Source organism: Gekko japonicus, unplaced genomic scaffold, assembly GCF_001447785.1.
Source record: "Gekko japonicus isolate JY-2015 unplaced genomic scaffold, Gekko_japonicus_V1.1 scaffold11, whole genome shotgun sequence".
Classification (NCBI taxonomy): domain Eukaryota; kingdom Metazoa; phylum Chordata; class Lepidosauria; order Squamata; family Gekkonidae; genus Gekko; species Gekko japonicus.
This window is the reverse complement of record NW_015166418.1, coordinates 1,234,986-1,257,100: the sequence shown is the minus strand read 5'-3', so window position 1 is coordinate 1,257,100 and position 22,115 is coordinate 1,234,986. Positions and strand designations below refer to the sequence as shown.

Here is a 22,115-nt window from a genome sequence, read left to right as displayed (position 1 = left end):
TATATCTCCCATAACTAGCATTACATTTTTTGGCACACATGGCCCAGCCCGACACAGTGACATTTATGTCAGGTCCGGTCTTCGTAACAAATAAGTTCGACACCTTTCATGCAGATTTTAATTTCTTAAAACTAGTTTTACTTTCCCGTTACTTGCAATGCGAAGATCACGCCTACAAAGCAGAAATCAGAGAGAGGGGAAGAACATTTCCTGCACTGAGTCATACTTTCTCGATCTCTTTCGATCGATCACGAGACAGACCAACCTCCCCGCATTGGTGGCGTGAACAGACTTTGTTCCCTTCCCACGACTCGCCCACCAGCCCTGCGAAACAGCGTTCGTTGTGACGTCAGCAGCAGGGCTTTCGGAGCCCGGAGCACAGACCAGGCCAGACCATGTCCAATACAGAATGGGGGAAGCACAGTATAAGAGATCTCTAGGAGAAGCTCATCGGACGTTCCTTTCGCCGCATGAAAAGTAGGCTTTCCCAACTAACACATATGTTGATGTGCTTCAAATTTATCCAAGTTTGCCCTCAACAGCGCGGCTGGAGGAATTTTTGAAATTCTAATCCCCCCCCCCGTCTGCAGTTGGGAGCTTCCGGCTGCGTCAGTGCCGGCAAGAGGAGTTGTACGATTTTGGGCTTCTTTCCGCAGAAGCCGGGTGCGTCCGCGTGGCTGTGCTCGGAGGACTCTGGGGGGTGCGCCAGCTCTTTCTCCGTCCTGGGAGTTCTTTCCCGGCGGTTGCGGCTCTTTCCTCCTCTCCAGCTTCAGGACATAGGAAGAAAGACGCGGCGGCAGTCGTCTGGCAGGTTAGCGTGTCCCGTTCCGGAGGCTTCTTCCCGTGCTCGCCTGGCTTGCCGAGTGTAGCGTGATTATGTATCAAAGCCCTGCTCGCTCCCTGTGCTCGGCCCTCTCTAACTTCTGTTGCGCTCCTTCCTCCGCCGCCTCGTCGTCCCTGCTGCGCCGGTCTCCTGTGCAGGTGAAAAGAGCTCTCTCCCCGCCGGCCCTTCTCGCCTCCGCCTCCTCGCGCTGTGGTTGCTCCGCTGCGGGTCCAGGGGCTGCGTCTCCTCACGCTGGTGAGTATTTGGGTTTGGGACCTTCGGATGTAGGAGGGAAAAGGGGAGGGATCCCTCGATCCGGAGCTGAAGGGCCCGCATCACACTAGTAGCTTGGTTTAGAAAGGTTTTAGGCTTGGGATGATAGGCGCCATTCCAGCACCTTCATCCTCGCAACAACCTTGTGAGGTAGGTCACTGCCATTTTACACGTTGCGGGGGGGGGGTGTCGTTAAAGCTGGGAGTCGAAGTTATGGCTTTCGGTTTTAGCTCATCAGCTGCTAGGATGAGATCCGGGGGGGGGGGTGCTCTTTGTGATGCTGTCCAGGCTACACAGTGTCCTGCTTTCATATCGGTTGGAGATTCAGCGCATGCCAGATGCAAATTCTTGTGTGTGGGTGAGTTTCTGCTATTCACTGTATGTTAATGGTAATGGTTCCAAAGATGTTGGTGGTGTGGCAGGAAAAATAAACAGGACTGTTGTGGCATCTTGAAGACTAATGAAACTTTATTCCCGCATATATGTTTGTGGAGTAGAAGCAGGTATGTGAAACTGGAATAAAAACTTGTTAGTCCTTAAGGTGCCACTGGGCTCTTGTTCGTTTGTTCTCTTAGTAAGGTATTGTGTTACATTATCATGCAGTACATTTCCCACTGCACAATGTTCTTGGTTTTACTGCCTTGTTAAGATAAGGTTCAAGCTCCTGGTTTATTTCCTTGAGTTACTTACTTCAGCACTGAAGGAAGCGTTGTCTGTGCTGCCATTTCAAGCAATGCCTGTGGCATATTTAGAGGGGAGGTATGCTAAAATCCTTGCTAATTATGGTTGTGTGTTTGTGCCTGGGTGGAATGGAAAGAACTTTACACTGTTTTGTTTCTTCTGTATTTTAGCCTGCTTTTGATCCACAGATTGGCTTCCAAAGTGACTAATGCATTCTAGTGGGGTAGCCATATTAGCTTGTGGCAGCAACCCCCACCCCCACCCCAAAAAAGCGTACACTTCCAGGAGCATCTGGTGGAGTGGGCTCATGCCCATGGAGTCTGGCAGGCATCAAAGGACTATTCTTTTGCTGTTTTTAAAGCTGCTAATGGCACTAGGAATCCAGTTGGGGTTTTTTTAATAGAACTCAGGAAAGGGGCTTTTCGCAAGATCTAGGCACAATGGAAGGATGGTGTTCTCAGCAGAGGCCTAGTGCTACTCTTATGTTAAGTGTCTGTTAAATCCTGCTGGAACTAAGGAATTCACTCCCAGCTGACTTCATCTGAGTTGAATTTCTATCTGTCCTTACAATATTTTGAACTTATCTGGTCTCCATTAAAAAAAAATAATCCTAGTAGCCTTCTGTCATAGCAGACAAATGAAATTAAGATATAATATACATAAGCACAGGGAATACCCTTGCACCCTTCACTCCCAGCTGACTTCATCTGAGTTGTATTTCTATCTGTCCTTACAATATTTTGAACCTATGAGGTACATTTCTAAACCCACCAGTAAAATAACATAATTTCAAATGTTTTAATGTAAAACCACAGATTCTCTTCCCTTGCCCTCTTAAGTCGAATTAATCTGAACCAAAGAATCTTCTCTGCTTCTTGAGATCAAACTAAACAAAACATGAAAGGTCTGTGATTGGATAAATGTTTGACTGCCCCCCCCCCCCAAGAATCTCTGAAGACTCTCTGGTTCAGACTTTAATTTAAATAAATAAATAGCTGCTGGAGGTGGACGGGAATTGATTTAGGACAATGGTAAGAGAATAGGGATAATCTTGATGCTCCAGATTGTGTTTTTGATGTAAATCACACACCCTTCCTCCTGATGTCCTAATATTGAAGCAAATAACAGCTGGGCAGAGTGCAGCTTACATAGCAGAAGGGTGAAATTCTCTTGTTTCTTACCACCATGTTCTCATCTGAATTCTATACCTCCTCCATCTGCCATTAACAGGATTTTAAAGAGATGGGCGATATAGTCTCTGATGTCCATTGTCTCTACAAGATGGGCCCTCATCCTGCTCAGTCCTAGGCCTTGACAGATGTTCAGGGCACTCATTGCTGTGGAGCAGCCACCAAGAATGTGTGAACTTTCATCCTGCAAATAAGATGCACGAGTTGTATAATCAAGAGGTCCATCTAGCTCTAGCAGAGGAGTCTGAAGAATTTCTTGGCAGAAAAGAATGTATGGGAGTAGTAGTTTTCAGTGGTACTGCTTGTTGTCTGTAGCAATAACTGTTAATCTTAACTCTTCAGCATTCCAGAATACCGATGAGTGTAATGTTAGGATATGTATTATCCGACATCTTCTTGACAATTTCAAAAGCATGTTTAGAATACAAGTGCTCAAGATACTTTTGCATGTTTCAGTTGGTTGCTGTTTTAATAGGTGCCTGGGTGCTGCCAAACAAATCTGGGTGTGGGAGATCCATCGCCCCCCACCACCCTAAGAAATGAGTCATGCTTGAGAATCTGTTTGGAGCAGAGGCTCCTTGTCATTTTCTCACCCACATTGCAATGCAAGTTGCAAAAGAACAAATTGTGAGCTCTTTTCCACCAATGATGCAAGAGAAGAAAGTGGAAATAGCTGCCTTGAAACAGAGCTGCATTCTTGAACCCTTTAACCTGCATCTAGGGAATGCTTAATAGCTGGTGCTGTGTCCAGGATGGAACTGAGACTTGGTCAAGGAAGCAGAGAGTGGCCACATGGGTGTAGGATCCTAAACACTCCATTAACACCCTCCTACAAGGCCAGGGATAAGGCAGTAATTACAGATGTCTGTAAAATGATACTGGTGTTGCAACCATCACAGAAATGTTTGGTTGAATAAGTAAATCTCAACTGTCTGTACTGAGTAAGCTACTCGTGTTGCATGAGTTATTGAGCAACTTACAATAAGCTTCATAGGCATGATTAAGCAACTTTTCTGATAGAAGGTCCAGTATTCCTTTTGCTTCAAGGTTGAGTAGACAGGCACTGGAAGAGTTCCAGGAAATTTGTTTCTATGTTCTGCCTGTAGACTATTGAGCTTTCCACAGCAGCATCTGACTGGCTGCTGCTGGAAACTGACTGCTCTTTGCTCATCAAGGCCATTCATATGATGTTGGGACATTTCTCCTGCACTTGCTGCAATGCATGTGGTTTCTAATGCTCATATTACAGCATTGCTTGTATTGCAGTGTTGCAGTTTGTATGCTGGAGTTGTACACTGAGGCAATGCTCCCTCTAAGCTGTGGAGTCCTGTGAGCAAAAATTCTACTTTGTGAGTTACTGGCATTAAAGCTGTGAGTGAGCGATTTGGCTACTGCATAAATCAGTTTGCTCTGGAGCCATCCTTCCTGAGCGAAGACAAAAATGTTTGAGCCAGAGGCTAAAAACTGTAAACTAGCTAACACTAACACTGCACTGAGGTTATCTATGCAGGGGGAAAGCAGTTTGGATCAAGTTGCAAATTGTGCAATTGCACCAATGCAAAACAAACGAAACCCACACAGGACATTGTGGGTACAGCATTGTTGGAGGAGATCAGTGTGATAGCCTAACAGCAAATGCACAAATCCAATCTACATGGAGAGGCCAAGACAAAAGAACTGTTGGCTAGAGTTCAATGCAGTAAAAGTAGGCAGCATCATTGATCTCACTGCTGTACATGAGACATGCGGCACTCTGACACATGTGCAGCAGGTTTTTGAATTACAAAAGTTTGTCATTTATGTGCTAGTATACATCAGTATAAATGTGCATGTGGCAGCAGGCTATTGTAAATGCTCGTAGGATCAAGCTTTCAGTTTTTCACTTGAAATGTATTTTAGTGCCTCAAATGTCTTCCTTTGTAATTTACGTGTCATGTCTTGCAGCTGCATGTCTGACAAGCATGCTTGCATACCGAGTCCTGAGTTTTATTTATTTATAAAATACCATCAATGTGGACAGTGTTGGAGTATAAGATGCCTATATTTACATTAAACCCAAATAGTGTGTGTGTGTTGTTTTTGTGTTCTAAAGCATCTTGGTGTACCCTATGAATTCTATCATTGCTCTTCATCATGAAGCTATTTGAGGGCTGCCGTTTAGGGCACTGGTCTTAGCTGTTGGACTGGTCTCAGCTGTTGTATCGGGACTAAATTGGGTTTCATCCTAGGTCAAAGTGTGCCATACCAGGGTCACTGCTGTTGTTTTAATTATTTTTAGTGTAGTGCAGATTTCTCTTGCTTGAATAGAGAGAGGGAGAGAAATGCACATGTTAAAAACAGGTCCCATATTCGAAGTTGAAGCTGATTCCCTCCCCCCAAGATATTGAACTGTATTCACTTTAGCAGCCATCCTTCAATAGCCAGAGCACACATGTCAGTTCTGGGTGTGTGCCTACAATCTTCCCCAGCCTATCAGTAAATGGCAATCTCATCCAGGATACTATGAACTTGGAGGCATTTGATTAAAAGGTCATTGATAAGAGAATCTGCTTACACAAGAGGCATACTAGAGGTCCATTGCCTGAGATAGCTTGTAAGGTGTTCAGTCAAAAGTATTATCAGTTCAAGGCTGCAGGGTGGCATCATGGAAACTGCAAACACATGAAACTGCCTGATACTGAATCAGACCCTTGGTCCATCAAAGTCAGGCAGACTGGCATTGGCTCTTCAGCATCTCAGGCAGAGGTCGTTTGCATCACCTACTGTCTGGCCCTTTTAACTGGAGATACTGGGGATTGAACCTGTGTCTTCCCCTTCAAAAGATAAATGTAGGGGAATTTTAGGGGTCCAGGCCAATTCCAGGGATCCCCAACCCCGTTATGGTTCTTAGGTCTCTTGATGGATTGAGTGTGAGTCTGATGCAGATTCTCTGGAAGTACTAAAACAGCTTTCAAAAGTACAATGCAAAAAGTTGCACAGGAATGCATTTACTTCATGTGTCAAATGTGCCATAGCTCAGCTAGTAATTTGCCATGTGGCAAGACCATAATCTGGAAGAAAGTCTGTCTACATTTCTTTTTCTTTTTTTCTTTTTTTTTGTTGCTGGTTAACAGTTCATAGTAACAGTTGTTGTTGTTCAGTCGCACAGTCGAGTCCGACTCTTTGCGACCCCATGGACCAGCTCCCTCCAGGCCTTCCGGTCTTCCGCCAGTTAAAAACAGGTCCCATATTCGAAGTTGAAGCTGATTCCCTCCCCCCAAGATATTGAACTGTATTCACTTTAGCAGCCATCCTTCAATAGCCAGAGCACACATGTCAGTTCTGGGTGTGTGCCTACAATCTTCCCCAGCCTATCAGTAAATGGCAATCTCATCCAGGATACTATGAACTTGGAGGCATTTGATTAAAAGGTCATTGATAAGAGAATCTGCTTACACAAGAGGCATACTAGAGGTCCATTGCCTGAGATAGCTTGTAAGGTGTTCAGTCAAAAGTATTATCAGTTCAAGGCTGCAGGGTGGCATCATGGAAACTGCAAACACATGAAACTGCCTGATACTGAATCAGACCCTTGGTCCATCAAAGTCAGGCAGACTGGCATTGGCTCTTCAGCATCTCAGGCAGAGGTCGTTTGCATCACCTACTGTCTGGCCCTTTTAACTGGAGATACTGGGGATTGAGCCTTCAAAAGATAAATGTAGGGGAATTTTAGGGGTCCAGGCCAATTCCAGGGATCCCCAATCCCATTAGGGTTCTTAGGTCTCTTGGTGGATTGAGTGTGAGGCAGATTCTCTGGAAGTACTAAAACAGCTTTCAAAAGTACAATGCAAAAAGTTGCACAGGAATGCATTTACTTCATGTGTCAAATGTGCCATAGCTCAGCTAGTTATTTGCCATGTGGCACGACCATAATCTGGGAGAAAGTCTGTCTAGATTTCTTGTTTGTTTTTTTTAATGTTGCTGGTTAAGAGTTAATAGTAACAGTAGGGTGAAACATTTCCTGTAGCATTGTTGCAAGAGGCCATTAGGTGTCGCCACTAGACCAGTTTAGTGAATATGAGAGCGCTCATGTGACTTCAGAGGCTGCTAATTGTGCCTGTGCTTCACCATTAGACGTGTTTGCTGTTAACGCTGATGTGGTCTCCCAGTTTTGCAGGTTTGTATGCAACTTTAACATTGTTAAATGCCTTTTTATTTGAAATATTGCAAAGTTTATGGTCTGCAGCTCCGCTAACTGAAAGTGTTGTTAAGTTTGTATGGGTATGTCTAGAGATCATTTCATGCAATTTTAGCTTTCGTCCAGAAACTGCTAGACAAAAAAAGACTTACTAAGGTAAACAATATTCTTGTATCCTAGGGAAACAAGGATATAAATAAGCAGTAAGGTCTATCTTCTATGTTGAATGCAAGAGTCGGTAAATTGTGTGGTTTGAAGACCGTAAAACTATAGTGTGATTAACTGTGCTCCCCCCCCCCCAAAAAAAAAAATCTGAAAAAAAATCAAGATTATTCATGTACTTGACATTTGCTTTCACTGAGGAGCCACAGAAAAATGCCTTTGCACAGAAGTCTGGTTTCCCCTTGAGGACAAGTTGGCCAACCTTTCGAGTGAGCAGCTGTTTGGTCAAGACAAGGCTGCTGAATGTATTAAATCAAACTGCCAGGTCTTTATTATGATAGGAAATGGTGAGCGCTCACTTCCCAAGATGACTTGATGTATTCTGCAGTGAGAATTTGATTTGTCGGTCATGGGAGTAGTAGAATCACTGATAACCATGTTGTCACCTGGATTCACGGCGGGAAATTAAAGCTCTGAAATCCGAAATGGAAAGTGTTATCGTTATCAGTTTTTAGACTATGAATCATATGCTGTTCAGGGGCCATAGTCTTTGGATTTGCCTTCTCTGGCTACTAGAGTCTCGCTCCCTGCTCCTCAGGCTAAAGCCAGTCTTTGAAGATCAGTTCTGCCCTCCTCTCACAAACATTGTTACTGCTTTATCTTGCAGAACATTCTTTTTATTATCCAGAGGGCCCCCCCCTTTTTTTCCCTTCCTTGGTGGGCAGAAGTGAGTGGGAACAGCTATGCTGTTTTCCTGTTTGTAAAGTGATGATGCATAAAGGAACGGAACAGAACATTCGTGACCGCTTTGGCTCTCTTCCCTGAGTGGGAGGTAAACCCTTGCGTCATCAAGCTTGGCACTTGTGAAAGATTACATAAAACTGCCAGTCAGTTTAGTAAGAAGCTGCCATTATTGTTTACTCTTCACACTTTTAGAAGCAGCTACTTTTGGCATAAGTAGTTGCATTGCGCAGCCTGATGGGAAATGTCTGGCATGTGACAAGTCACTTTGGGATGCAAGTCAAATAAGCTGAGAGGCTTCATGGTCAACTGAAAGAAAGGTCCATTTCCCAGACCTCTACCTGTTGAACTGAGTGGATTTTGATGAGGGATGCTTTTGGTCTGCAAAGGGTTCCTATGATGAGAGTAGTAATAACTTCTGTGTGTGTTCCATGAGTGAAAACAATACAGTTGGGAGTTAGAGTTTCAGGAAATTTCCTTGAGGAAAATCATCCATACCCAGCTCCTAGCCTTTATGGTTCTTTGCTGTAATGTGTACTGACCAATTAGTCCATCTATTTCAAGCACATCCCTAGTTCAATAAATATTTGCCCTTGCAAGGCAGAGGTATTTGTGAATTTCCTGCATTGTGCAGGGGCTTGGACTAGATGACCCTGGAGGTCCCTTCCAGCTTTATGATTCTATGAATTATAAGCTAATTCTGAGCTGATTGGTCTTGAAGTTTCTGATGGTCAAGTAAAACTTTATGCTGTCTTTAGGTACCACTAGCAGGTGGAGAGAACCTTAATGTTGCATGCTAATTACTGATGAGGAGTGCTTCTGTAGTCTTCCTTTTGATATTTTCCCAGATAACAACCCAGTATCCAGCCTCATTTTTTGAGGTTGTGCTGTGTTTACTTTGCAACATAGGTGGGATGGCATTTGAAGGAGGAACAGGATATCGATGTACTTGTTTGTGCAAACCAGTCCATTTAACTTGTGATACAAACCGATTTCATAGCCTGGCATGGGTTAGCGGTGTTACTAGGCCAGCACCTCATCCACCCCTCTTCATTATTATTAAAATTAATAATTTCCAATCACTGCTCACAAGTAGCTAGGACCACTGTCATCATCTGCTATCCACTTAGAGATGACATTTCAAATTGATGGTGAAAATATTGTCTAAAACAAATATACAGCTGCAGTTTAGCTTTTCAAGCTATGTGTTTTGTATTTAGAACTCATAAGGGCAGATGACTGCACAAGATACTAACAGGACTAATTCTGCACTATTAATAGGAGCAAAAGAGAGCCAAGGACTTTCAGGTTCTATGGTAAACTGATTATATGAGTTCAACAGGAAGAGACTGGTAATTACTGCTGTTCCAAAGAGCAGGAAACAGATAATTGTAGCAGAATGAATAGTAATTCTTTTTGTTATTTTATTCAGTATGTTTAGGCCTTATACTCATGTGACTCCAGGGATGTGAGTTGCTAAAAGCATCATTCTTCCTGAAAAGCTCAGAACCATGCAGAGCAGCCAGCATAGTGTAGCTTATGATCCCAACCCCAAGAGAAGTCAGGATAGTCAGTACTTGTGCTTTTTCCGTGGTAGTCTCAGTCCTCTGGAATTGGCTGCCTAGAGGAGTGTGGTAAATGACATCTTTGTGGTAATGGGGGTGGGGAGATAAGTCATGAATAATTCAAAAGGCATTTGGAAATTGACTAGCTGTTGTATTTCTGATGCTTTCAATGGGATATGGCGTGTGTATATAATTGGCAATTGCTTGTTAGAAAAGCAGTATGCAAATATGTTAAATACAAAATAGTGCCTATTATGTTGGTCTAGGACTGGGGAAATCCTGGATTCAAATTCCCACCCAGTCAGTGAAGCGCACTGGCTAAACTTGGGCCACTCTCAATTGTCTCAGGGAAGAGCCACACAACAGGTTCTTCCTGAACTATTTTAGGCTTCACATCCATTACCCAGCAGTACAGGAAGCTGAGGCACTGCTAATTCTATGCCACTGGAATAACTGTAGTTTTGAATACTGTACGGCCATGTCTGTCTCTGGAAGAAACCAAATGTTACCTATCCCTTCCTCTCTCTGATGCTCTCTGTAGCTGAGCAGAAGAGTGGGGAGAAAACTAGGCCCCTTCATTTGATTTACTTCAGATATGTTTCTGTTGAGGGCCTTTGGCAGTTACAACAGTGTTCCCCATGGACTTCGGCCCTACCTGAAGCAGCCAATGGCATGCTTCAGGAGGGCCGCCTTTGCCTCCTTGTTGCATCCTTACCATCCTTACCAGTTGCAGCCAGGCTTCTGGAGGGGGGCGGAGCCGGAGCCTCTTTAACAGCCGGCTACGCTTCTCTCTTCTCAGTTGCCGCCTCGTGCTCGGAGAGTGGAGCACGATGACGGAGCTGTAGGCTTACCTTTTAGGCCTCAGGGCCCAGTTCTCTCGGCGCAGAACTTAGCCAGTGGGCCAATGCAAGGTGACAACCTGGGATTCCTGAACATGAAGGCCGTAGTCAGCAAGCCTGAGATGATCTTTCGTTCATTCAGTGACAGTGGCCAGACGCAGAATTGTGTGGTATGCCATACTTCCATGCCTTTATTTATTTATTTAACTTTCGGCTTATATACCGCTCAAACCCCGAAGGGTCTCTGAGCGGTTTACATATGATTACCTACCAGCACCCAGGCAGCAGAGCGGCTCTTGTTGTAGTTTTTTCAGTTCTTATTCCGGCAGGCTTCGGGTATAGATGTTGTTCCGGCGTTCTTTTCCTCCTGGCGCCTTTTGAGCTGATCTTTTTAGTTCAGCGGCTTCTTCCGGCGGCCTCCTCCTAGGGCACGGCCACGCGCCAGCCGCAGCTTCGGCTCTGTCCGACTGGCTCTGCTGCACCGCACGTCACCGCGCCTCCGTAGCTCCGCCTCCATCCAGGTTCCGCCGCCCAAACGCTCACTGGGTCGCCAGGCCGTCCCGCTGTTGCCGCCGTCACTGCCGTCACCAGCTGCCAGTGGAGGAGGGTGCCCCCTGCCACCTAGGGCAGGTACCCACTTTGTCTACTCGCAAATATGCTTTCGAGCCGCTGGGTGGGCGGGAGCTGGGACTCGGGCTGGGAGCTCACCCCGGCCGCGGTGGGTCTTGAACAGCCTTAATGGCTGTTCGCTAGATGTTTTAGCAGGTGTTTGTATGTATAGCAGGCCTTGTATGGTGTAGCGCTTTGGATCCCAAGGGAATTGAGGGAGCTCGGCGCTGGGCCAATTGGGAGCTCCAGTATAGCAACAGTGGCCAGATGCAGTAATAGTGTGGTCAGCCACGATTCCAGGCTTGGTATGGCATAGTGATGTGGATCCCAAGGGGGAATAGCACCGGTGGCCAGACACAGTAATATTGTGGTCTGCCTGGTATGGTGCAGCGATGTGGATCCCAAGGGACTCAGAGAGCTCGGCGCAGGCTATGTTAGCTCTGGAATATTCTGACGGTTGGGTTGGGTCACTATTTGCCTCACCCCAGATTTGGCTCTACAGGGGCGATGGCATTCATCGTTCCGAAAAAGGAAGTAACATTTTCCTTCCGGATTTACGGAAACGGTTTAGGTTACTTTTAGGTATTTGAGTGGGCGCAGGAGCCTAAGCAGAGGCTTGGCCCTTGCGGTGGCATAAGTAGGTCTTAGTTCCTGCAGATTGGTAAGCACCAATCAGCAACCCCATGGGGGGGTATAGGGGTCTGCAGGATCGCCCCTGCGGCCAGGGATGAGGATTGCAGACTGCCTTTGGGGATGGCCGCAACGGATCCTCCACACTGGCCGTGCAGTGGTGTTGAAGGGATTCTCAAGGCGCATCCCAGTCGCTGGGCCCGGCTGGGTTTGCAAGCAATTTACAGTTGGCTCCAACCCAGGGCCTTGGTGTCTTGCGCGTTGTATGGTAAGGATGGGGTCAAGGTGACACTAGGCCTTGACCATGCCACTGTTCGCTATTTGCCCTTCTGTTACTTTCATTATGTTTAATAAAGTGGCCTTAGTTTTACCCAACCTTAGTTGTCTGACTCTTTCTTCCGTCGGGAGGGGGGGGCAATTTATTATTGTGAGGCCTAGTTATCACATAATAGATACTTTTTGATGTGATCTAAAGAGAACACACATTTGGAAAGTTTACATCTAAATGTACTGTCTTTGTCTCATGAGAAGAATCCCCAAGATTCTGAGGCTTGGAAAGAGTCATTGTCTTGTTATTTGAAATAGAGACTTTGAACTCCAGGGAGATCAGGGTAAATCTGCCGAATACTGCATACTTTTCTCCGTGGCTCTTTCAGAGGAAAGTAGTAATTTTTATAAAGAAAGGAATCTGACTCACTACAATAATGTCTGTACCAGTTTACAGATTCCCATCTTTGAGACTGAACCTCTTAAAGTTTATCTAAATGTTTGTGCAAGCATCCTACATGGAGGCCTTGTAATGCGTTGGCCACAAGGCAAAAACTAATTGAAGCATGAATTCTGATCTGGGGGTGGGGGGGGAGTGAAGCCTACTGTGTATTAGCAGATCTGGAGAAGGAACTACTCATCCTTGTGTTTGCTGAACTTGCCATTCTTTATTCCAGTGTATTCCATGGGCAACAGTACAAGCAGGCTATATAGTGCTCTTGCAAAGACTCTGAGCAGTGCTGCGGTCTCCAAACATCAGGAATACTTGGAACACCCAGACTCTGAGATCCTGGATCCTATAGATCCTAAGGACCTGCTTGAAGAATGTCAAGTTGTTCTTCAGAAACGTCCTGCTCGGCTCCAGAGAGACTTTGTGAACCTGAAGACCAACGTTTCCAAAAGCCACCAGCCCATTAGAGTCATGCAGTGGAATATTCTCGCACAAGGTATAATAAATATTAATTAAACTGCTCCTGGCCATCAAGAAACACTTTACTTTGGATTAAACTTTGGAATTTGTTGCCCGTAGATCTCATCATGGCTACAAACACAGATTGCTTTAAAGGGGGTGAGATAGATCCATGTGGGGCAGTTTTGGCAACTCTAGATCAGTGGCTACTAGCCATGCTGATTGAAGGGAGCCTCCATACTGAGGCAAACCTCTGAATACCAGTACTTTGAGGTAATATCAGGGGAAGTCTGTTGCCTATATGCCCTGGTTGTTGGCTCTCTAGGACAACTGGATTGACTACTGACTGTGTGAGGCAGGATGCTGGACTACATGGATCAATAATTTATGTGGTCCAGCAGGGCCTCTCATATGTTCTCTTACAGCCTTTCACTGTTATATCAGTTGATCATTATTTCAGTTACAGATGGGGTTATCAGCTCTGGGTTGGGAAATACCTGGAGATTTTGGGGGTGGAGCCTGAGGAGGGACTTCAGTGTGGTATAACACCATAGAGTCAACCTTCCAAACTGGCCGTTTTATGCACCTGGAGATCAGTTGTAATAGTGGGAAATCTACCTGGAGAAGTTGCAGGAGAAGTTGAAAATTATAGTGCAGGTTTAGCTATCAGGGGACTTGAGCCTGATTTACACATGGAGGGTAATGAGGATGGGAAGCCATGAGATAGTAGAATGAATTGTGAAAGATAGAACCAGCTTTGGAGTTCCCTTTTGCATCAAGAACTCCATGCAAATAGAAGACTGTAGGCTTTTCGCTGGCTGTGCTGACTTCTGTTTGCACAGATGTTTAACAGAGGATCACTGCAAAATGTGATCCTTCAGCGGTTGCCTGACGGTGTTAATAGTCCATTCAGCCACCTCTGTTCTCTGCCTCATCCTCTTGTGAATGTGAACTAGGGTCTACAGTTCTTTCTGTGCCAATCATCTCATCCTGAGGCCTCCATTGAAACAAAGTAAGTAAAGCAAAAAGTCAGAATTGCAGAATTGATAAAACTAAATACCCCCACAGTGGCTGAGTGCCTGAGTCAACACAGCCCAATTCTTTGTATGTAGGGTATGTGTATATAAAAATGGCCCACCAGTTGCTGCTTAACTACCATGAATGTGTTCTTTCATTCCAGCTCTTGGGGAAGGGAAAGACAACTTTGTTCAGTGCCCTGTGGAAGCCCTCAGGTGGGAAGAAAGGAAATGTCTCATTCTTGAAGAAATCCTTGCATACCAACCAGACATCCTGTGTCTACAAGAAGTGGACCACTACTTTGACACCTTTCAACCACTCCTTAGTCGACTGGGCTACCAATGTACTTTCTTCCCTAAGCCGTGGTCTCCATGTCTAGATGTGGAACGTAACAATGGGCCAGATGGCTGTGCCTTGTTCTTTCTTAAAGACAGATTTACTCTAATCAGCAGCGACAACATCAGGCTGACTGCAATGAAGCTAAAAACCAACCAAGTAGCCATTGCGCAGATACTAAAATGTAATGAAACCGGCAAACTGTTCTGCATTGCTGTCACTCACTTGAAAGCACGTAATGGCTGGGAAAGATTTAGATCTGCACAAGGTGCAGATCTTTTGCAGAAACTGGGAAGTATCACCCAAGATGCTGAGATCCCTCTCATTGTCTGTGGCGACTTCAACGCTGAACCCACTGAGGAGGTTTACAAGGAATTCTCAGACTCCAGCCTGAACTTGAATAGTGCTTACAAACTGCTGAGTGCTGATGGGCTGTCAGAACCCCCATACACAACTTGGAAGATCCGCCCCACTGGAGAATGCAGGCACACATTGGATTATATCTGGTATTCACAACATGCCTTACAAGTGAGTGCTGCTCTCAATCTTCTGACTGAAGAACAAATTGGACCCAACAGGCTACCATCTTTGAATTACCCTTCAGACCATTTGTCTCTAGTATGTGACTTCAGCTTTAATGATGATCCTGACAGGCTTTTATAGTTTAGGTTTGATTTGAGGGACTTAAACGTACTGGGTTTATGTAGTGGCCCTTGAACTATGCTCCTGAAGACTTTGGGGAATTATTTATAAATCGACAACTAATTTACTTTGAACCATATCCTTCAAAAATGCTGTCATTAAGCCTTTGCCATAACAGTAAGAAACAAAAAAACTCTGCCGATTGCTTACTTCCAGAGATGTCTTGTGTATTATCTCTTGTTACAGAGACTAAAAAGCAGCTCTGCCACTGTCTATGTTTGAGAACTGATTCCCTAACAAATACATAGAGCTTGGGAATCCATGAGTTCTTAGAGCATTTGCCTCAGATGTGACAATTATGCACTAAATTCACAAAATGGGCCAACAAGGTGGACTACACAAAAGGATGTCACACTACAAGTTATACTGATTGACCAAATGTTGGTGACCCGATTTAGGATTCATTTAATTCTATACATACAAAAACACTGTAACACAGATTTTATTTAATTAAAATATGCTTGAATTTGCACTTACGTGGTCTCCTTTGCTGGGTAAATTAAGGGAAACAAAAGGCACTAAATCAATCCATACAAGTATGTTAACTGTGTTTAACTTCAAGGCCAGTTGGTCTCAATAATTTGCGGCCACTGTCATGTAACTATTTTTGTGGGTGACAGCACAATTCTAGGCATCTGTATTTAGAAGCAAAGTTCTCTACATTCCATGAGATTTTAAAAGACTTTAGGGTCACAAGTTAAATTATTTATCCACAAGAGAAATGGAATCTGCACCTTCTCTAAAAAGCTGCTTCTCAGTTGGATTTTCTCTGTTGGATCTCCCCCCCCCTTTTCAGGTGGAACCCCCCCCCCCCCCCCGGGAGCTGTTTTTCATAAAGCAGTTCATTTTTCTCATTCAACTGGACCATTTTTTATTTCAAACTTGCTTTTCTTGCCCCTTGGGGCATCACAGCCAATGAACCTATTGACCTACAGGCAAGTATCTGACCCAAAGGTGTTTGGCCATGGTAGCCAACAATCCCTCAGCAAGTTGTAATGTTCTTCACTCTGGTTTCAGTCTTTCCTGCTACAGTCCAAAACCCCTACCTACTGAAATGATTAGCAGTTTGATATTACCTGAACATAATATTTGTGAATAGTAGTCTGAAGACTTTCTAGTGAACAATGGGGGAGAGATCTGCTTCCTGATACAACTGAATTTGAAACAAAGGAAGGGTTGGGGGCAAAATGTTTGGCCTGCTATGTGAGACTTTCATCTGCAGCAATCATGACTATTTACTGGCCTGCCTAGTGAGTCAGAGGAGCACATCTCAGAGCAACTTAAAATGAAACACATTTACAGAAGCTCAGTGCTGGACAGTTCCTTCATACTCGGAGGGCTGAGGTCTCATGGGTTACTCCCTAATGTTTGTTATTTTTCTTACAAACAGCACTTCCCTAGGAGTAGGATCTCAGTATACACATCACTTCTTCAATGGAGATGAACTGGCCCATGTGAAAAGCACCTCCTCCTTTAGCAAATATTTACAAAGTGTCTTTAGTGGAATGGAAAGTACTACAACTACCTGCTAGTTTTTGTGATTTTTTCAGTTTTCTATGTGGGCATGTTAACAAACAAAATACCCTTAGCCTGATAATAGCTTTGTTTTGTTCCATATAATAAAATATGACCATTTTATGACAATTACTCCATTGTGCAACAAAACCTATATTGCTATATCATCAGTATTCCCACAAGAGTATATGATTAACTGAATGTTTTGACAGTTTCACCAGTAAGAAGCATACTCCCATTGTTTAGACAGCATGAATACAGGGCCAACTGCTTGCTGGTCTGATCTGCTGTATCTGAGAAACTATGGCTGCTTGACAAGTCTAGAGATCTGAGAGAACAGTAAGGACTGCTGTTTTCACCCCCTATTCCAAGCATGTATAAGCTGTCCAGGCTTCAACAAGGTACTGGCATATATACGATCACTGGATTTCAGGGACAAGGAAATTCTCCTCTGCCTTCCCTAGAAGGGAAACAGATCATAGAATATACAGCTGTTAACATGCCAATCTAATTCCTATTACAAAGTTCTCTTTACGAACAGTAGTTTAAGAATTTTTGTAGCATGATTTGGATATTACAATTGTATTGATTAATAATACCTGGTACAGTCCCTGCTTGGCAGATTTTTTCCCCCTCACTGTTTCCTCCTTTTGTTACCATTCATAATTTACCATAACATTGGTTATATTAGTTTAAAAGGATAGAGAAATATTGGGAAGTGCCTTTCCTGCAGAATAATCAGTAAAAACTGTGCCTTTATTGCAAGATAGTTTTTTAAAGTGTTGTCTAACTAAATCTTTGTAAAACTATAAATCTGATATCTAGCTGATCAGCAGCAGACATAAAAAAGTTTTTAAAAAAGAGACTAAACTTAAATTTCATGTTTGTATTTCAGTAAAACCTACTTGAATACACTTTGAAACAAGAGTACAACAAAATAGAATATACTTTAAATGTTGAATATACAAACTATTATAGTTCATTCTGAACACTGGTACTTCCCTCTAACTTCAACTAAAAAAAAATTTACAGACTTTTAACTACCTGACACAAGTTCATGCCAAGTGTGACCTTTCAAGTGACAGAGTAGAAGCTGAAACTGAAATGTATGCACAGATGCCGAGGCTAAGTGGTTGACTGCAGGCATGGTGCAGCAAAAAGGCTGACCCACCCATCGCCACTTTGTCCACAAGTAAGAAACTGACAGACTTAGCTACCATACAAAATATGTTACATGTAATTCTATAACAATACTGTGCTAGGTATAAGATTTTTTTAAAAAATTGTTTTAATAAAAAATGCTTTACACAAACAAGCCATTAGCTTATTTCAAGAAAGATAACTGAAAATCAGTCTAAGGCTTTCATTTTAAATCTGCTTAAGCTGTATGATACAAAAATCCCTCTAACTCTCAATCTTCTCTTAGAAGCTCTTTAATCCTCCTTTAATTCACATTCTAGAATACCTAGTAGCAAAGTTTAACATAGCACCAGTTGAATACTGTGAGTACACAGTAGTAATTGCTGGTATGCATATTAAATGCATCAGATTTGTCTTTTGTAACAACTCTCTTTTAAACCTCCAGTCCATAGCAACCAAGAATCCCTCACAGAATCAGATTAGTGTTCCATGCATTAGTGTAACGTGATAATGCAGTGAGCTTCTGGAGCCCCCACCAGTTGGAATTCTCCTTTTTTCATCAGCTTAGTATTTTCTCAATTTGCAAGAGGCAGTTGTGTCAGTGTGTGGCTGTGGTTCAATTCCCACTGAAACATGGGACATTAATTCATTTCCAGTAAAATTCAAATATATGCATACCTATTAACATTTTAAAGTCTCTGTTTCCGCCTTGATTGTGTCCATTTCCCTGCCTCCCTAAATATGTCAGTTTGCTCAACTCCACAATGGGCTACGTAGCTAATGTTCATAGCTGCCTTTTCTTCATTTCTCGCATGTTACTATTCCCTCTGTTTTCACGGTTACAGGGAGGGCAATGGCTGAGGGTGTACTGACAACAACTACATGAGTAACTGTCTTGGTTCCATCTGCTGGTGTTTCTTCTTGCACAAGCTGCAGTGTTTTAACTTCCCGTTCCTGCTTTAAAGCCACTGCTTCAGCTTTGACTTCTGGCCCTTTGATGACTGCACTGATAACTCTGGGAGGAGTATGGCCACCAGCCTGCTGGGGAGGCATGGAGAGTCTCATCACGGGTGTCCCATGGGCTAGAGATACTGGAGTGAGTGCTCTCACAGCCAACGGTGTTCCAACTATGTTGATACTTCCTGTCCCAGGTAGGCCACTTTTTGTTTGCAGCTGGCACTGTGTAAGTTGTGTAGCAGGAATCGTAATAATTTTTGCAGGCTGCATTGTGATTTTCTCTCCATTTTCAGCAGATGCTGGCATCATGGTAGGGATTGTCTGGATTACCACCTTTGGGGTTGTTGCTGTTGTTGGGCTTGTGTTGGTAATTAATGGCGACCCTGCATTTACTGACTGCACTGCAACAGTTGAAATTTTCTGTCCTAAGGACGTCATTACAACAGGCACTTGCATTGCCACACGAACCGTTCTGTCAAATATGTAAAGACAAACAGTGCAATGTTAAAACCAAGCAAGCAGCAGGAGCAAGTGACTTAAACTGAGAGAGACACCACAATCATCTGTAACCCACCCACTCCCAACAACTAAGGGGTCTGAAATTAGATATCTCCCTATGCCAAACTGCACATTGACATATTGTCATTTACTTCTTAAAATTTCAGGACTTATGTTGTCTGCTACAGTGCTAAAAATTGCATCAAAATTGTTAAAAATCAAAACATAGTTTAAAGATATGGACTAATAAGTAAGAACTACCTTAAGAGTTAGTTTTTTTTAAAAGTCCTGACTTCATTGTTAAGTCAACAGTAATGCTGAAACGTACAAAAGCAGATAACCGGGTTTCTCAAAAGCAATCCAGATTTAACTAATTCCTGTTTTTTATAGTTTGGTTTGTATGCCCTGCACCAAAACAGTTCATATGTCTTTGCATTCTGAATCTGGATGCATTTTTAAATGTACTTATTCAGTGTCCAATGTGCACACCATTCAGCACTAACCTGGGAGCAGTCGTTGCTGGAACAGGAGTGGGAGAACAAGGTGACATTTCATGCCCGGGTGAAGAGATATTCACCACTCTGGTAACCGGCTTCTCTGCCCTTGTGCAGTTCAACTGAGAAGCGTTTTTCCCGGTGCGAGCAGAGGCTGCTGCTTTCAAGAGATTTTCTGCAGACAATGACACTCGTTCTAACGATTTCTCATCTGTTGGTATGGAAAAATCTTCATTGCCACATTCACTTTTGTCATCAATTACCACAATGTTTTTAGGCATCTCTTTAAACTGGTACACAAGCCTCTGCCCCTCAACCTTTGCCAGAATTCCTCTTTGATAGTAGTATCTGCAAGAGAAAGTATAAGAATATTGTATAAAACAGCTATAAGCAACCTTCCTATTTTTTTTACATTTTTAACCAAAAGATTTAACTGGTAAACCCAAGTCAATTTTCTCAAAAAATAAATAAAAAAATGAAATAACCTATGCACATTGGATTCTACAGCATAAAATCAGAAAGTGAGCAAGATTTATAATAACATCATTAATAATAATAATGAGAATGGCAATAACAATGCTCCATGGCAAGTTCAAAAAGCATAAGGCTACATAAGCAAGACTATGTCTATGGTAAAGCTCCCAATCTGTCACTAGTGCAGGGATTTTTTTTCTGTTTTCTTTTAATAGTCCTCCCTGTCCATTCTTTTTACACACACACACAAAAAAAATATATACCTCAGGGCCCTCCCCATTGTTTCATAGTTCATGTCGGGCTTGTTCTTGTGTTTCCCCCATAGTTTAGAAACTGCTTTTGAGTCCACAAGTTTAAAGATCCCCTTCTCTCGCTGGGTCCACTTGATATACCGGGGACAAGTGTTTTTATCCTGAAGCAGGTCTAGAAGAAATTCCCACAAGTAGGTTGTATTTCCTACAGTAAATAAATATATGTGTGTCACTTTCATATTTAAAACAGAAAAATACAGAACTTCCCTTGCTATTGCCAAGAAAACAGAATGATCAGATTATGCATCAACCTTCTCATGATCCAGATATATACAGTAATTAAATGAATTTCAAAAACAACTACTACAAGTCCAATTTATAAGATACAGCTATAAAAGGAGCATTAAAATAATGTTAGATGCTTTTAACTTTCTCAGTTACTGGGGAATAGAAGGAGAAAAGGTTTCCAGCAAAAGTTAACAAGGGACAGAACTTCTGAGACTGACTTACTCTTTATGTTCGAATGGTAGATCAAGTTTTATCTCTCCTTGAGTTAATAGTTAACGAATAATAATTATCATTAAAATGCTTCTTGAAATGTCAGAAAACCTGAATATAACCACATAATAAAATCTTTCAGTATCTCTACCCTTCAAAAAACAAACCAGCCCTTCTAAAAAGACATGTAAATCATGATTTTCTGTAAGTATTTGGCAAATTAAGAAGAGGTACAATTTGCTTGCCCAAAGCAACATGCAGTTCATTATGTTATACATGCAGAGTTTTAAAAGAACCCTCTGAATTGAAACACTTTCTAGATCCTCCTGCAGAATGTTATAAACTATCAAACAAAGTCCTGTTTAAGTCCACTTCTGTAGTTTACTAGCATTTCAGCAGGGGGCAATCTTCCACAAGAGTCAGTATCAGCTTACAATATAAATATTTATGTTACCATGATATGAAGTCATATTGTACAAGGACACTGTAAAGGTCACCCCCATTTCTGGATTGAATACTTTCTTTCCATTTTATCTCAGAAGGTGACATCTGACTCACAAAAAGCTCAAACTAGAACAAATGTTGTTAGTATTTAAGGTGCCACTGGATTTCCATTTAATTTTGCTACAACAGACTAACCTGGCTACCCCACTGAAATACACATACCATAACCATATGACATACAGTGATTTTAGGAACACACAACAGTACCTATAAACTGTTTGTTCTTGCTAACTGTCTCTCTCCTTCACACATCTCCAATATCAGAAAATATTCAGCACAATGACAAATTAATTTCACCTATGACTTTGTCCAGGCCTCAAGAATCACCAAGAAATAAGTTCAAATAGCATAAGCCGCTATTGTTAGCCAGTGAACAACAAGTAATGACTAAGGAGGGCTAAAAGAATCACAGGTTCAATGAATAATTTCGCATGATAAAATATACTCCATCCCATAAATCCTAGAACAATTCTGAACCTAGAGCTGTTAGTCCTTTGGAACACCACCCTAGTTCTTAGGGAGCAAGTTCCTAGAGCTGTTAGCCTTTTGGAACACCACCCTAGTTCTTAGGGAGGGAATTCCTAACAGTATGATAAAAACTACACCTTCAGCCTTAGAATCTTCAGCCATTCCAAATAAATCCTTGTGGCTTGCAAACATCTCAAAGTCATTCTCCTAAAACTAGATAAGACCTTTGGTATCAACTGAGAAGATTCAAGACGCATTATTACTGAGCAGGCATATTTTTCCATAGTGTGACTTCAAGAGAAAAATGTGAACTGAAAAGCCCATTGCTTTACCATGCCAAGTGGAAGAATGTGCACTTCTAACTAACATTTACCTGAGGAAGAAGAAACCTGGC

At 42.8% G+C, this 22,115-nt stretch overlaps 2 protein-coding genes across 3 annotated transcripts in view; one reads left to right on the top strand and one right to left on the bottom strand.

Annotated features, from left to right (window-relative positions):
* The first annotated feature begins 675 nt into the window (after nt 1-675).
* NOCT (nocturnin) lies at nt 676-15,355 on the top strand. The gene is made up of 3 exons (XM_015411592.1): nt 676-1,078; nt 12,635-12,904; nt 14,048-15,355. The coding sequence occupies exons 1-3, from the start codon at nt 877-879 to the stop codon at nt 14,881-14,883; spliced, it is 1,308 nt and encodes a 435-aa protein (XP_015267078.1). The 5' UTR covers nt 676-876; the 3' UTR covers nt 14,884-15,355.
* A 2,079-nt stretch (nt 15,356-17,434) lies between these two features.
* Nucleotides 17,435-22,115, bottom strand: part of ELF2 (E74-like factor 2 (ets domain transcription factor)) — a 55,015-nt gene continuing 50,334 nt past the window's right edge. For both annotated transcript variants that reach the window (XM_015411612.1, XM_015411613.1), the window contains 3 exons: nt 20,264-20,456; nt 19,536-19,874; nt 17,435-19,006 (listed from right to left, as the gene is read on the bottom strand). In XM_015411612.1, coding sequence (XP_015267098.1) covers nt 18,379-19,006; nt 19,536-19,874; nt 20,264-20,456 — 1,160 coding nt within the window. In that variant the 3' untranslated portion in view covers nt 17,435-18,378. The remainder of the gene's footprint in view (nt 19,007-19,535; nt 19,875-20,263; nt 20,457-22,115) is intronic.

Bases quoted from the DNA above. Each gene is read 5' to 3' on its own strand.
- NOCT (XM_015411592.1), top strand. From the start codon at position 877: ATGTATCAAAGCCCTGCTCGCTCCCTGTGCTCGGCCCTCTCTAACTTC. The intron at 1,079-12,634 runs GTGAGTATTTGG...TCTTTATTCCAG, and splicing joins GGCTGCGTCTCCTCACGCTG to TGTATTCCATGGGCAACAGT. The intron at 12,905-14,047 runs GTATAATAAATA...CTTTCATTCCAG, and splicing joins GTGGAATATTCTCGCACAAG to CTCTTGGGGAAGGGAAAGAC.